Raw genomic sequence first — 13,985 nt, 5'->3', positions numbered from 1 at the left:
GCTACACTCTGCACCGAGGCCCCACAGGAAGTCAAGCTGGTGAGGGCCGCGCCGCTGCTGAGGGCGGGTTCTTAGTGGAGAGGTCACTTCCAGTCTCCGGACCTGCCTTGCCTCAAGTGTGACCTGAGACCTGTGGATGGGTCCTCCTTGAGTCTCTTCTTGTAGCTCGGAAGCCCTGTGATTTGAGAAAAACAGCAGCAGACCCTGCTCCAAATGGTCAGAGTGGGTGCTAGCAGGACAATGCAGAGACTCATGAAGGGATCACACTGGCCATATCCTCAAAGGCTCCCTGACCCTGGCAGGAAGGCAGACGGCAGCACAGTTGAGCAGCATGCGACAAGGAGAGCAAGGGTGGTTGGTCTGGGTGCCCCCCGGGGTGCCTGCCAGCCACCACATAACTCCGCCTCTCTACAGTCCTGTGTCCACGTGGACCTAGAAGACTTCCACATGAGGGCGGGGTACGAGGATCCTGGTGCCTGATCCAGAGAAGCACTGTGACCAGAACCCAAACTGCCCCCAGCTGCGGGGTCCCAGGGAGGCCCTGTCCTCTGAGCTCAGGACTGGGACTCTGATAGCCAAAGCCTTTACCCCAAGCAGCACAGGCTGAGCCGGCTCCTCTCCTCCCAGCCAGACAGTGGACCCATGTGGGTTTCACCGTACATCCGGGGCATTTGGGGGACTGAGCAGGGGTGGTGGCCCATGCTCCAGATCAGCCCACAGACATGGCTGGCTGAGAGTACATGACCATAGGACTGTGGTCAGAAGAGCAAGGAGGTGATTGAGATCCCCCCAGACCCTCCCAGCACCTCTCTGCACAGTTCTCACCCACTTCCTGTCTCCTTTTGGGTCCAGTTCCCTAAAAGTCCTAGAGTCATGGCCTTAGGCTTCCCTGGAATGTGGATCTGAATTCCAGGACCTTCATATTCCACCATCTTTCCCATGCTGGAATGGACTTGACTTTGTGAATCAGAGCGGGTAAGTGGAAAGGCTGGGCTGAGTCACTGTCCCTGCCCCAGCCGCAGAGGCAAGTAACAGGAGTACACCCTCAATTCATGCAGCTCCAGGACGAGTATGAGAGAGGAAAATAACAGAGGCTGAGTGCTATCAGCAACCAGAGAAGCCTTGTGATGGTTACGCAGAGTGATCTGCGCTGTGTGCCAAGGAAGAGCTGGGGTGTAGCTAGTCTGGGCCAAGCCCACTGGTTACCATGGAAACAGAGCCAGTACTGCCCTGGGAAAGGCAACCTGGACCCCACGATGGCCTCCTAGCCCTACCACTTGGCTGCAGGTGGCTGGAAAAATCTGCAGCCACACAGGGCTCATTGTGGCCTCTTTCGGGAAGGGGTTGCAGGTACTGACTGGAGGGCCTTCCGGGATGCCATGGTGAGCCTCTCAGAGGACATGTGGATCCCCCGTAGTAAGGCTGATGAGCTGCGAGCTACCTGCGCTTCCCGCAGGAGTGGAACCTATTAGACACACATGGGCACTGCTTCCCAGCCCACTGGACAGGGTGTATAATTGTCACTGCAGTCACTGCTAAATCACCTCATCTTCGTGTGATCAAAAAATATGGTGGATGTTTAAACTAAAAGATTGATTACAGTAAAAGACACACTACTGGTGAGTCCCATCAAAATATTCAAAACACTCCCCTCGCTTCAAACACACTTGACGATATGTCTTTGACTGTGATAATTTTCTTAACTTAAACATTCGTTCTATTTTTCAGTTGCCCCTTGTATAGAAGTATATTTGGATAGTGCTTTATTTCTATCATTTTTTAAGTATATGTGCTGCCCAAGCGAGCACTATCTATCATGTTTTTTAAATGCCCCCTTAATGCAGCAGAAGTCAGGGGTCTTTATCATCCAAAGGCCTCCCCCAGCCCAGACATGTCTACGGTGATCTCCTCTCTTCTGCTTTCTCTCCTGGGCTTCCTCCTAGGCTGCAAATCTGCTGGCCCACAGCTTCTGTTAGTGACTAGGAGGAGAAGCAGCAATTCAGCCAGTGCCAGATGTCGAAAGAATCCAAAATGGTGTTTCAGCTCTGCTTTCTGGAGGCAAACTGCTCAGAAGCCAACATTTCTATTTATAAACTTGAGTCCACATAGCTCTAACCAGACCAGACCCTGCTGGAGAGGGTGGAGCCAGGCACCCTACAGAGATCAGACTTCTGATACTGTCCATGTGTCCCAAGTTGTTTAGAACAGTTTGGCTCAAAGGAGAAGATTCCAGCCTTTCATGAATCGGTCATAGGAGTTAGAATTGCACACATAACAGCGATGAAAAGGAGGCCTGTACCTGTCTGATGGGAGCACAGAGAGGTCACCTGGCTGAGCCAAGGAATTGCCTCTGCTTGCTGAGCTCACCCAGAGGGGTCAGATCTTTGCTTCTTTTCGTCCCACAGTGAAGATTGGCAGTCCCATCCCCACCCAGGAAGCACCAGGTCTTGCACCTGCTGACAGGTGATGTCTTTCCACGCTGCTTCCTGCAGCTTCCCTGGATGACGGATTTTAAACATGAGACTGCAGAAAGAAAATTGAAGCACTTTGGCCTTCACTCAGCCTCTGTCTAATAACCGTGCTATTTTGCTTAGAACATGAATGTGTACTTTAATTTTCTGGGGGGAAAAAACACTTCTTTTCATCAGAAATATGTCCCCGTTCTTTGATGGACTATTGCTTGGCAGATAGGAAGTAGTAACATTGACTTCTAGAATTATTGTGGCCGGGATATTTACTTTCTGCGTTGTTTGGGCTACATTTTTAATTCCCCATGGTCACAAGAAATTCTGGTCCATTTGCCAAAGCCCATGTCTTTGTGTTACTCATTTCCTTATCAGCCTCAGCAGAAATACACCCAGAGAAGGGAAAGGACCAGAGATGAAATTCCAGAGGATCCCTATAAGTGGTCCCCAATTCTAGACGAAGCTGAGACTTAGCACTGAGAATTAAACCCAGGACCTTCCCACTGACCTCCATTTTTCAGCCCTTTCTTTTTTATTTTCAAACAGGGTCTCACTAAGATGCTAAGTTGCCCAGGTTGGGCTCAAACTCGTGATCCTCCTGCCTCAGCCTTCCAGAGTGCTGGGGTTACAGGTGTGCCCCAGCATGCCTGGATCAGAGCACATATTTAGAACTTGCTTGCTAATAGACTGACTGACAGCTCCTCTCCATTAGTCCACGTAATTAAAAGTTGGCTTTATTTAAAATGTACTTTGAAATAGTTAAGTACTGGTGACTTGAGAAATTCTATTAACCTGCAAAGATTTGGGCCATGCATGCCACTTCCAGTAGGCATTCCACAGGCACTGCCATCGGTCATAAAACCTCATCAACACCACGCCATAGGGACTTGGAGAAAAGCCAGATCCTGCAATAGGCTGTGTATTCAGAAGAATTTCCTACAGCCTCTTTCCAGATTCCTTCCACACCTGGCTGGCTTCCCTGGGCATCTGCTCAGGAGCAGACGCACCCTAACAAGATAGCTACACTCACACCAGCCACTTCAGAACACAAGAAGTCTACACAGCACGGCCTACCGAGTGGATGGAATTCTCCTAAGAGATGTCCAAGAAGGGCCGGGTGATTCTGTTAGCCCCGCTGTACAATCACCTGGTTAAGGCTCTGCAAACAAGTTGCCTGCACCACACTGTTAGCAAGTGAGCAACCTAAGGCAGGTTCTATGCTCAGCCTCCTATAGCTATGGAGGTGAGGGCAAACTGTGCGCCTGCTGCACTTCCCAGTCACAACCTGCAGGGGGCAGGCATGTGTTCCCACCCTCCGATGCTCAGAAGGTTCAGAGACTTCCTTTTTGTCTGGTCCTAAGCTTTCCCCCATCATCAGAGCACTGATGCAGGGTGAAGAAGCTTGTCAGTTTTCTTTTAATCTCCCTGGGAGAAGGTAACGCAAGCAGAGTGGCATGATTAATAGGTGCTGAATATTAAAAAAGGTAAGATGTTCTCCCAAGCTATGCGTGGCATCAGGGTGAAGGAGAGGAAGTGCACTGCAGATAATCCTGAGATTAACACATGGGTATTAACAGCCTTAGACCTCGCTCACATGGTGGAAGGTGAAGAATTCTGGGAAACATGGGACTATTGTCTTTTTCCAAGTGAGGCTTCATCGTGGCTTTGGAAGCAGTGATGAGGATTAGATGGGGGTTTTCTCTGCCTGTTCCCCATTTCAGTGACTTCCCCTTTTTTCCAAATTCTTCAGGATGCTACAGTGCGTTCCCCAGGAGAACTCAAAGAGAAAGCCATGGAGTAGACCTTCACTGGCTGTGGTTTCTTCTTGGACTCAGCTCAGGACCCCTTGCGTGTGTTTTCACATTTTTAGATCGGGACTCATAAACAATCTCATGGTTGCTTCTTCTTAGATGCAGTGGTGCAGCTCTAAAGCATCGCCATGGTTATCTGCAGAGACAGCCTAGCCTGGTTATTCCAAGGATGCTCCTTCAGTCATAGCCCATGAGTATAGCAAAGTGCATAAACTGAGAGGAGAATACAACACTTATATTTCCAGAAATCCGTTACAATGGGATTGGCTTGTTACCTAAAAGACTGAACCCCCGGCCACCGGCCAGTGTACCTCTGAGATTTAATGTTGCCGCAGTATTTCTGAGTGTGTTTGTTGGTTGTTCTTTTGTTTTGTTTTGCTTTCCCCTCACTGCTCTTTGGGGGTTATGTTTACCCTTACGATAAGGACAAGGAACTAGAGGAATTGTCCAGAGAGAGACAGTTGGATGAGCCATGTGCTCAGGCTAACACATGGTGAATTTGACTGGCTGATGCTTGGGAGGCATGCCATACCTCAACTATTTATTGAAGATGTTGTTTTCTGTTGTTGCTATATTCTGGATCCTTTTTCACGAAAATAATTCTGCATAAAATCCATGAAGAAAGCACCAGAGATTCTATATCTCAGCTTTAGTCAACTATTATTTTCTCCTAGTCAATACTCTTCGTGTCTTTAAATCATTATTAAACTTTAGAAATTTTAGGGCCAGGGGTTTAGCTCAGTGGTTCCGCCGCCTACCTCACAAGCCAAGGACCCAAGATCGATCCCCAGTACCAAAAAAAAAAAAAACTACATCAAAAATTTTTTAAAAAAGAAATTCTTCTCACTCTGGTATTCTAATCATGGAAATGAAGAACAGATGTGAAAAGAATGCACAGTTGCCCAGATCCAACCTAAGAGGCACACCTATTTATAGTTCAAGAACCCATTTATAATTGTCAGTACAGTGTTCTGCAGTGTACCTGGCAGTGATTACCTAGGTGATGAATGGACATATAAATCCTAAATATTTTTTCAGTGTGAGGCACAAGGTGTTTCTAATGAAACAGAAGGGTTTTAGGTCATTTTTAACATGACATTTTTAAAATCGTGTCTCTAAATGTTTTTTTTTTTTGAGATTAAGTGCACTGATTCGTTCCGTGTTTCTCTCCATTCACTTAAATTTTCCCAAGCCCACAAGACAGAATTGAACACCACCATATTCGAAATCAAATGCTGTGCTGTCCATGTGATGACTGCCCTAATGCCTTCCAGTCCTGTCATATAGACATCCGGTCACTTCTGCCCCCTCAACCCTGCAGAGATAGAGGTATGGGAGTCGTGACTCATCAGAATCACCTTCCATACCTGTACTGCAGAATTCCTGTAGATTCAATACTCTGTCTCAAAGGTGCCATGTTCCAAATGACTCAGTTCCAACCTGTGGGAAGCTCACTACACAGGTGGCAGCGTCCCTGTGCGATTCTCAGAAACCTGAGGCTTTCTTCTGTGTTGCCTCGGTACAAGTGCAAAAATAAACCATTTAAATGCAATTGCTGTGAACAGCTGTTTATGGGTTGGCAAAGGGAAAGTTCATGAACTCTTAGAAAGCTTAGGGACAGGGTGGATATAATTAATACTCAATGATTGGGCTGAAAATAAGTAAAGCCAAGGAAGACAAGAGATCACTCTTAGAATTTTAGAAATTAAAATGTATTTTAACATTACGTTTACCATATTTTAAGATTAACGAAGGGAGTCATGGTGAATATTTTAAGAGACCTCCTATTTCCAAGGGCGACTCATTTCCTTTACATCAACAATTTCGACCCAGGTGCCCGTGGACCTAAGGGTCTATTCTGGGCCCCACAGGTCGTGGCTTGCTGTTAGCTTACTGTCCATGCTATTGCAACTAAACTTCCAATTCTAGCCACTTTTTTCTTTTCTTTTCCTTTTTTGTCTTCTCTATTTTCTTTGCAGAAGCTCATCAGATGAATTGCCACAGTACTCGGCTCATGCAAGACGCAGAAAAGGACGATAACAATAATGACGAGTACGATAACTATGATGAACTCGTGGCCAAGTCACTTCTGAATCTTGGCAAAATCGCTGAGGATGCAGCATACCGGGCCAGGACCGAGTCAGAAATGAACAGCAACACATCCCACAGCCTGGAGGACGATAGCGACAAGAACGAGAACCTGGGCCGGAAGGGCGAGTTGAGCCTAGACTTAGACAGCGACGTTGTCCGAGAAACAGTGGACTCCCTCAAACTGCTGGCCCAAGGGCACGGTGTCGTGCTCTCGGACAACATCAACGATAGGGGCTACGGGGACAGCATGTCGCAGCAGGACAGCAGGAACATGAACTACGTCGTGCTGGGTAAGCCCCTGAACAATGGGCTGGTGGACAAGATGGTGGAGGAGAGCGACGAGGAGGTGTGCCTGAGCAGCCTGGAGTGTCTGCGGAACCAGTGCTTTGACCTGGCCCGGAAGCTCAGTGAGACCAACCCCCAGGAACGCAGCCAGCCAGCCACCATGGGCGTCCGCCAGCACGGCCGGCCGGAGGACGACTTCCCGGGCAGGACGCCCGACAGGAACTACTCAGAAATGATGAACCTCATACGGCTCGAGGAGCAGCTGAGCCCCAGGTCTAGAACGTTCTCCAGCTGTGCGAAGGAGGACGGGTGTCACGAGAGGGACGATGACACCGCCTCCGTGAACTCGGACAGGTCCGAGGAAGTGTTTGACATGACCAAAGGCAACCTGACCTTGCTGGAGAAAGCGATTGCCTTGGAAACGGAAAGAGCGAAGGCCATGCGAGAGAAGATGGCCATGGATGCCGGGAGGAGGGACAGTGTAAGGTCGTATGAGGATCAGCCTCCAAGACAGCTTCCCGGGGAGGACAGGAAGCCCAAGTCGAGTGACAGCCATGTCAAAAAGCCATACTATGGTAAAGGTAATATTTCTACCTAACGTAAGTTGCCTCATGAAAGCATGAGCCTCGTAAGAGGTGTTGCTGGTAGTCGGCAATTAAAATATGAGTCATACTAAGCTTTATCTCTAATGCACATCTTTAGAGTTGGTTCCAGAATTCAATTTTGTGATGCTATTTCCGAAGCGCTAATAAAATATGTGCCTGAGAAATACATAAAGCAGCTCAATGTCCTATTATTAGAGCAGATGACTACTATGACATTCCGGGGAAAAACTCGTTTTCCTTGGGAAGGTAGTGTCAGTGCACCAGCCCATCCTGCCATAGAAAATATTTGAGTGAGCATGCACTGTTGCAAGTAATCTGTACTCTGTGCCAAGCAGCAAGGGTTCGTGTAATAATTAGACCATCCAAGTTGAAAGCACTTACTCCACAAATCGGATTGGGTAGGTGGCATCGTAATTTATAAAATTATCATCCAATGACAGTTATTGATGAAGGAGCCCCCTAGAAAACACCCCCAACAGGAATTGAACAGCAGCAGGTGACCGATGGTGTGAGATGAGGCCAGCGACTGCACATTAATTATCTAAGATAGTCAGGTAATGGAAACCATTTGCTATGCAAAGCGTGATGTGGCCTGGGCTGCGATCAATAGCGATTTCTGTAGTGTATTCAGCCCCCCTCACGTTCAGCAGTGATGGTCCTTTCCACGACAGGATTCACTCTGAAGCCAAGATGACAGTGTTAGCCAGATTTTCTTTTATGAAAGTTGTGGGCATGTATTTGCCTGTATCTGTATTCTTAACTATATGTACATGTTATATGCATTTATAGGAAATATATCATAGATACATCCCCAACCTGTGTTTGTAAAAACAACCATGTCCAGCGGGAGGAAGGTTAGGATTCAACTTCATGGAGCATCCCAGCTCTGCCAATACCTCATTTACAAGTTTCTTTTACAACTAAGCAAGAAGCAGTTTTGAAACGAAATTGGCAGATCCTTAGAGTCTTCCGTTTAGTACCAGAAACGACCCTGCTCGCTGCTTTTCATTTTCTTCTGTGCATTATCAGAAGTTGAGTTACGTTACTGTGGATCTGAGAAAGAGGTGCAGGAACTTAGTTTGAAAATCGGTTGCTGTACAAACCTCAAATGATGAGAACAACAGCACTGTTTCTGTTGCGGCATGGGTATGTGCTCTCCTCTCAATGTATGCACGTAACTTCGGTGGCAAGTCAGGCATCACTGTTCCCAAACCCAAACCGAGGATGAAGCCTGGCCAGGGCTCCACGGAAAAATGGTTGGCAGGTGCCCCAGGGACCACTGAGGAGAATGCTAGACCGCTGAAGGCGTGGAATGTAGTGAAGGGGCATTGTTTTTAAAAGGAAATAGAGTCTTTAGCTTAGTGGAGGTTTGGGTCTGCTCTGGACATTTTCAAGTCTGCGATGCTTAGCACATACATTACGAAGCTGCCATCGTTACCAGGATGCACTCAGCTTTTCAACAAGGAAGGCTTAGTCAAATTTCTGAGACTCAGGCAGGAAGCAAACATTTTGAGGAAGAAACAGTGACCCTTTCTCGTGCGCTTCCCCCGCTGCGCACACACATCTAGGCTTACGCTTCCGGATGATGTTTTAGTGGCTCTCCAGGCAGAGGCTCAGCACCCAGTGCTGGTGCGTTACTCTCTGTGCTCATGGAAGTTATTTGGCCTGCTCATCCTGCGTCACAGTGGCTTCTTTAGGGCCTGTGGTCTCTCTAACCTCAGCTGCGTATTGCAAATCTGGACTCGTTCTGCTTGGCTTTATTTATTTATTTAGTTAGTTAGTTGCAGGAATAGAATAGTCCACTTGTTTCCCCTGAGCAGATGGGGGCAGGGAAGGGAATGAACAGGACAAACTGAGCTGTGCTTTATTTCTGAACAGGAAACACGTTGTGGGGGGCTGGATTTTCCCCCCAGTGGAAGACATTGATTTCTGCTTCTCCCAGTTTTTCCAGATTTGTACCTCTGGCCAAAGATATATCCATTTTCTATCAGCTCTTTCAGTATTATTCTAAGCTCCTCTTGAATATGCCTCTCGTTATATTCAGAACCAAATAAGTAAAAAAGCCAAGCAAGACCAAGAACGCAGATCAAAGAGACTAAGACTCCCTTTTAAAAGGAGAAACTCATGGGTTCCTACCTCACCAATATAATCAAGGGGCAGTTCCTGCCACCACTCAGCATGTCACCAGTTCCTGCTTTCAGAAAAGGTGATGAAATAGGGCTGGCAGTGTGACCCCAAGGTGCAGTGTTCACCAAGGGACACACTCAGTCCCGAGTTCGACCCTTAGTACTGACAAAAAAAAAAAAAAAAAAGAGCAAACACATCTGTGGAAGAATAACATTTCCAAAATTGGGAGCTAATACAAAAGAGGTCATCATGAAACTTTTCTGTCTTCCACACGGTTGACTGCTCTCCTGAACTGAGAGGGAGGCAAACGAAATCATGCCTACCATTGTGTTTTTCCATGAGTTGGTGCAGGGTTTTCGGTTAAGCCGGCAGTGCCCTTGCTTCCTTCGTGGTTTCCTGCTTGCTTACATGCTTGCTTTTGAGGGGAGATGGAAGTGCAAGAAGTAAGAAACCCAAAGGAGGTGACAGTGAAGGCAAACCACTCGGCTCATCTCAATCAGGATTTCATGCATCGAGAGGAGACTATACCTGTGTGGGCTTCCAAAACCTGAAATGGTTTTGAGTCACCTTGTTTTTCTAAAAATCTGTACTTGAAGTTTGAGACGCTTGCAAGATCTATGAAATAATATAATTTGGGAGAAATTGTAAATATCCTGATGAAATAACCACTTTGTGGTTAACGAGAGTCATGACTTCACCTTTTTACCTGTCGCAAGTCCTGTGCGTGTATTTTAACATCTCTTATCTCTAGTTTGTGATTTTTTTTTAAGTAGTTGATACTTTCCTTTGAAACTGTTACCCTGAACTTGCTATTTTAGACTTGCATTGCTTGAATTATACCAGTATGATTATGAAATTACTCCACAGGCAACAAAATGCTAGGCTTTCTGTTCGCATGAGTTAAGAGAAACCCCCAAAAGGTGGTGAGACACTGAAGTCACACCACATAGCTTTGGATCTGTGACAGTGACGTTGGCCCCAGGACTCATCCACCCTCAGTGGCCGGACAATGGATGACAGTGGTGGGAAGGACATTTCCCTGAGACCGTGGCCTGGCTCGGAAGGCGCAGGCGTGTGACCCTTGACAGGGACATGTCTTTTATAGAAACATAACCGCATTTAGAAATCCCTTTGAGTCCTTTGTCTACCTTCAAGTTCACATAAACGACTTGAGAAGAAAGTCTGTAAGAGTTCAAAGATTTTAATACCAAGCTTCGTTTCTTGGTGTAAGTGATTCTTAGCAAGAGCCAAACATGCATTCTCTAACCATCATGATTGGCTTGATGATTGAGCTTAAACCTACGAAAGAATTAAAGAGAATTTAACTCTTGCATTTGCTGGACTAAATTGGGACAGCCACTGTCTACTGCTAATCTGAGCAAGGTTTTCAAAATCTGGCTGAGAAACCCAGATTGCAGTTAGATTGACTATTTGGCCTGTGATTGGCCTCAGAAATGCCTTCTGGAGTTATTCTGCTGCACAGTTATGGACTGTGGTCAACCCTGGGTGTAGGATTAATTTTACTAGCCATGTCATTACATTTCTGGCATCTAGCATTGAAATCCAAATAAATGTCTGCTTCAATCAGCCTTCCGCTGGCACTGCACAGAAGCCGACAGGGCTCTAGGAAAGCACTGCCTCTTCACTGTATGTATGCATGTGCAGCGTCACACCAGCTCTCCTCCAGTTCCGAGTACAGACGAAGAAATCAAAACAAATGGTTGCTCCAGCGGCTTCTGAAGCATTTTCGATTGCCCATCACCCCTGCCAGGTGGGATTCCACCCTCTCGGTCATTTGCTTACAGTGCCTTCTGAGAGTTCAGCTTCTTTCCTGAGAAGTGCTGAATTGCTATGCTGAGACAATGCTGTTTAACTCCAAAGAAGCAAAGTTCGGTGCCAGTCAAATTTTGCGGCTTGTAGCGTTTGCAACCAGAGCTCTCAATGAAAAGAAATTGAGCTGAGGAGTCTCGGAGAGGACTCACTCTCTGGTTGAATTTCACAGAGCAAGTGCCGCGGGATAACAGCATGGAGTTTTGATCTCTGAGAAGGCCACTGCCCCATCATCGTTGACGTTGATTTCTTTGAGCAACACGGCTTTATCATGTAACACACGGGAAACCAGTTAACCAAGAGTTAAGGTTAGGGAGAGATGTCTTAGACTTGTTTTTTGGTTTTGTTTGTTTGTTTGTTTGTTTACTTTAGGATAAAAACAAATACTTTCTGATTCATATGACATTGTATAAGGTTGAAAAAGTCACCCCCTCAAACCCAAGAAAGTACCTACACCAAATGCCCGTGTCTCAGCTTGTCCCCTGACACCTGCTTTATTTCTTTCTATAGCAAAGGTCTCTTCTGATTGTTGAAATGATCACATCTGTCTTCGGTTGGTAAACATTCATTCTCTTGGCAACTGTTGTCGCTTTTAGATCCCTCAAGAACAGAAAAGAAAGAGAGCAAGTGTCCAACCCCCGGGTGTGATGGAACCGGCCATGTGACCGGGCTGTACCCGCATCACCGCAGTCTGTCCGGATGCCCGCACAAAGATAGGGTCCCTCCAGAAAGTAAGTCCGCCACGCCTCAGCGCCACCTGGGGTGCCAGCACTGTGGGTGTGTCTGTGTCATCCCTCCTACCTGACCTCATTTCCATCGTATGGCCCTCCCACCCATGACAGTCAGCTCCCTAGGAAGAGGGCTCTCTGGCCACCTCCCCACCCCATGATTACTGGGGACCCCCAAAGCCCATCTCCCTGGAGCAAGACTCCCAGACCCACCTGGGACCTATCCAGCCTCAGTCCTGCTTGCTCTGTGACCTCAGGCAGGTCCCTTCTATCTCCCTCATGAGTTACGGATTCGAACTACACAGGCTCTCATGTCCCTCCCATATCACTGACCCTCTTTGTCTCCCTGTGGGGAGGGACCTTAAAACACACCGTGCCCAAATCCCTGGATTTCTGTGTAGCATCCAGTGAGTGTCAAGCTCAGGGGTCTGGCTCCATTTTCCTAGGAAAGCCCGTTTCATGTCATGGCCATTCCCCATTTCTACACCAGAGGATCTCAAATAAGCAGGTTGAAATCGGAAGGTTTTGGTCTTACACATTCTTTTTCATAGTTAGGTTCTGATCAAATGGAATGAATCTATAAAAAAAAAAGAAATTCTTTTAGAACAGAAATGATATCCACCTTTTTTGTTGTATCTTTCTTTTGACGGTAAAGTATGCCAACAATATGTCATCAGTTAGAATTGGCGGCTCAGGAAAACAGCACATTTTCAGAAATGAACATGTTTAACATGCTGGTTTTGAGCCGAAGGCACCTGGAGGCATTTCCTCTTATCTAAGATAGTTTCCAGTGGGGGAAACTCATAGTTGGTTTGTGACACACCCACATGACCAGTTGGTGATTTTAAAAATCTTAAGGGCCATCCCATTAAAATCGGTGACACTGAAATTCTTGAGAAACAAATTTGGTTAGAGTGAAGAACATTCTTGGTAGAATTCGAGGCTTAGGAAGCAGGCTTGCTGAGCACCCTTGGGTGAAATACTTTCAGAAACTAATGGGCTCCGGATTTCTCAAAAAGCTACTGAGCATAAGAAGCTCAGACTTCCCATCACTGTCCTGAGAACAAACCGGAAGCCTTGTGCAAATGAGCACACTCCTGTGTGGCCACAATCCCGTGTGTTACATGAGCAAGGAGAAAGCATGGGTTACCGCAGCGGCTTCCACGCGCTAAGCAGACACTGGGACCGGAGCTTGGCTGGCTCCCACAGGCACTAACCCACCCAGGTGCCCGCTACCCCACAGTGTAACACGGGCCCGCTTCTCGGGAGAAGGAAAAGTGGAGCAGCAACTCCGTCGTCCTTCTCTTTCAGGAACTAGCACTGTGGCTGGCAAACTGGGGGTGTTGGTGTTTTTAAAATGAATCTGAGCAGGGACTGACGCCTAAGCAATTGCTGAGCTGAGCTGTAACTCCAGATCTGACTCCCAGGCCCACAGATCGTGCTGAAACCTGGGCCTGGCGCTATACTTGGTCCTGACGAGCTATGCAACGGCAGGCATCTGCACGTGCTCTGAATTTTGCGTCCCTCATCTACAAAGTGAGGTGCTAGGGCCAACCTCTAATGTTTTAAGAAGAAATATTTTGCTGGGCATGGTGGTGCATGCCTGTTAATCCCAGCACTCTGGGAGGCTGAGGCCAGAGGATTGTAAACTGGAGCCCAGCCTAGGCAACTTAATGACTTAGTGAGACCCTGCCTCAGAATTAAAAAGGGCTAGAGATGTAGCTCCCGTGCAAAGATGGGAGAGAGAGGGTTTTACCTATGCATTTTTTCTTTAGAGTATAGATTGTCCAATCTTAAAGGAAGGTCAGTTCCTTACTATGGGTGAGAAATTCTCCTGACTCTGTATTATCATGGGAAAAGTCCAAATGTAGAGGAAACCTGGGCTGTATTCTGATGAGTGACAGATTGCACAGTCCTGTCCCCACCCCAGGGAGACTACACATAGCGTCACCTTAGCAGGTGAGCAGGATGTGGGAGCCCAGGACCACTCTCCCTGACTTACAAACACACCGATGCTTCTATGATAAAAAAAAAAAAAAAAAA

At 47.0% G+C, this 13,985-nt stretch overlaps 1 protein-coding gene across 16 annotated transcripts in view; it reads left to right on the top strand.

Annotated features, from left to right (window-relative positions):
• Myt1l (myelin transcription factor 1 like) overlaps positions 1 to 13,985 on the top strand; it is a 382,656-nt gene that overhangs the window by 291,182 nt on the left and 77,489 nt on the right. For 9 of the 16 annotated variants that reach the window (XM_010629088.3, XM_010629085.2, XM_010629084.2 and 6 more), the window contains exons 10-11: positions 6,256 to 7,233; positions 11,811 to 11,945. In XM_010629088.3, the coding sequence (XP_010627390.1) occupies positions 6,256 to 7,233; positions 11,811 to 11,945 (1,113 nt within the window). The remainder of the gene's footprint in view (positions 1 to 6,255; positions 7,234 to 11,810; positions 11,946 to 13,985) is intronic. The other 7 variants (XM_010629093.3, XM_010629094.2, XM_019208173.2 and 4 more) reach the window with 3 other exon arrangements.

The sequence above is a fragment of the Fukomys damarensis genome, unplaced genomic scaffold (genome assembly GCF_012274545.1).
Source record: "Fukomys damarensis isolate Sample0158 unplaced genomic scaffold, DMR_v1.0_HiC HiC_scaffold_25, whole genome shotgun sequence".
Classification (NCBI taxonomy): domain Eukaryota; kingdom Metazoa; phylum Chordata; class Mammalia; order Rodentia; family Bathyergidae; genus Fukomys; species Fukomys damarensis.
Note: the sequence above shows the minus strand (reverse complement) of the source record. Positions and strands in the feature narration are given on the sequence as shown.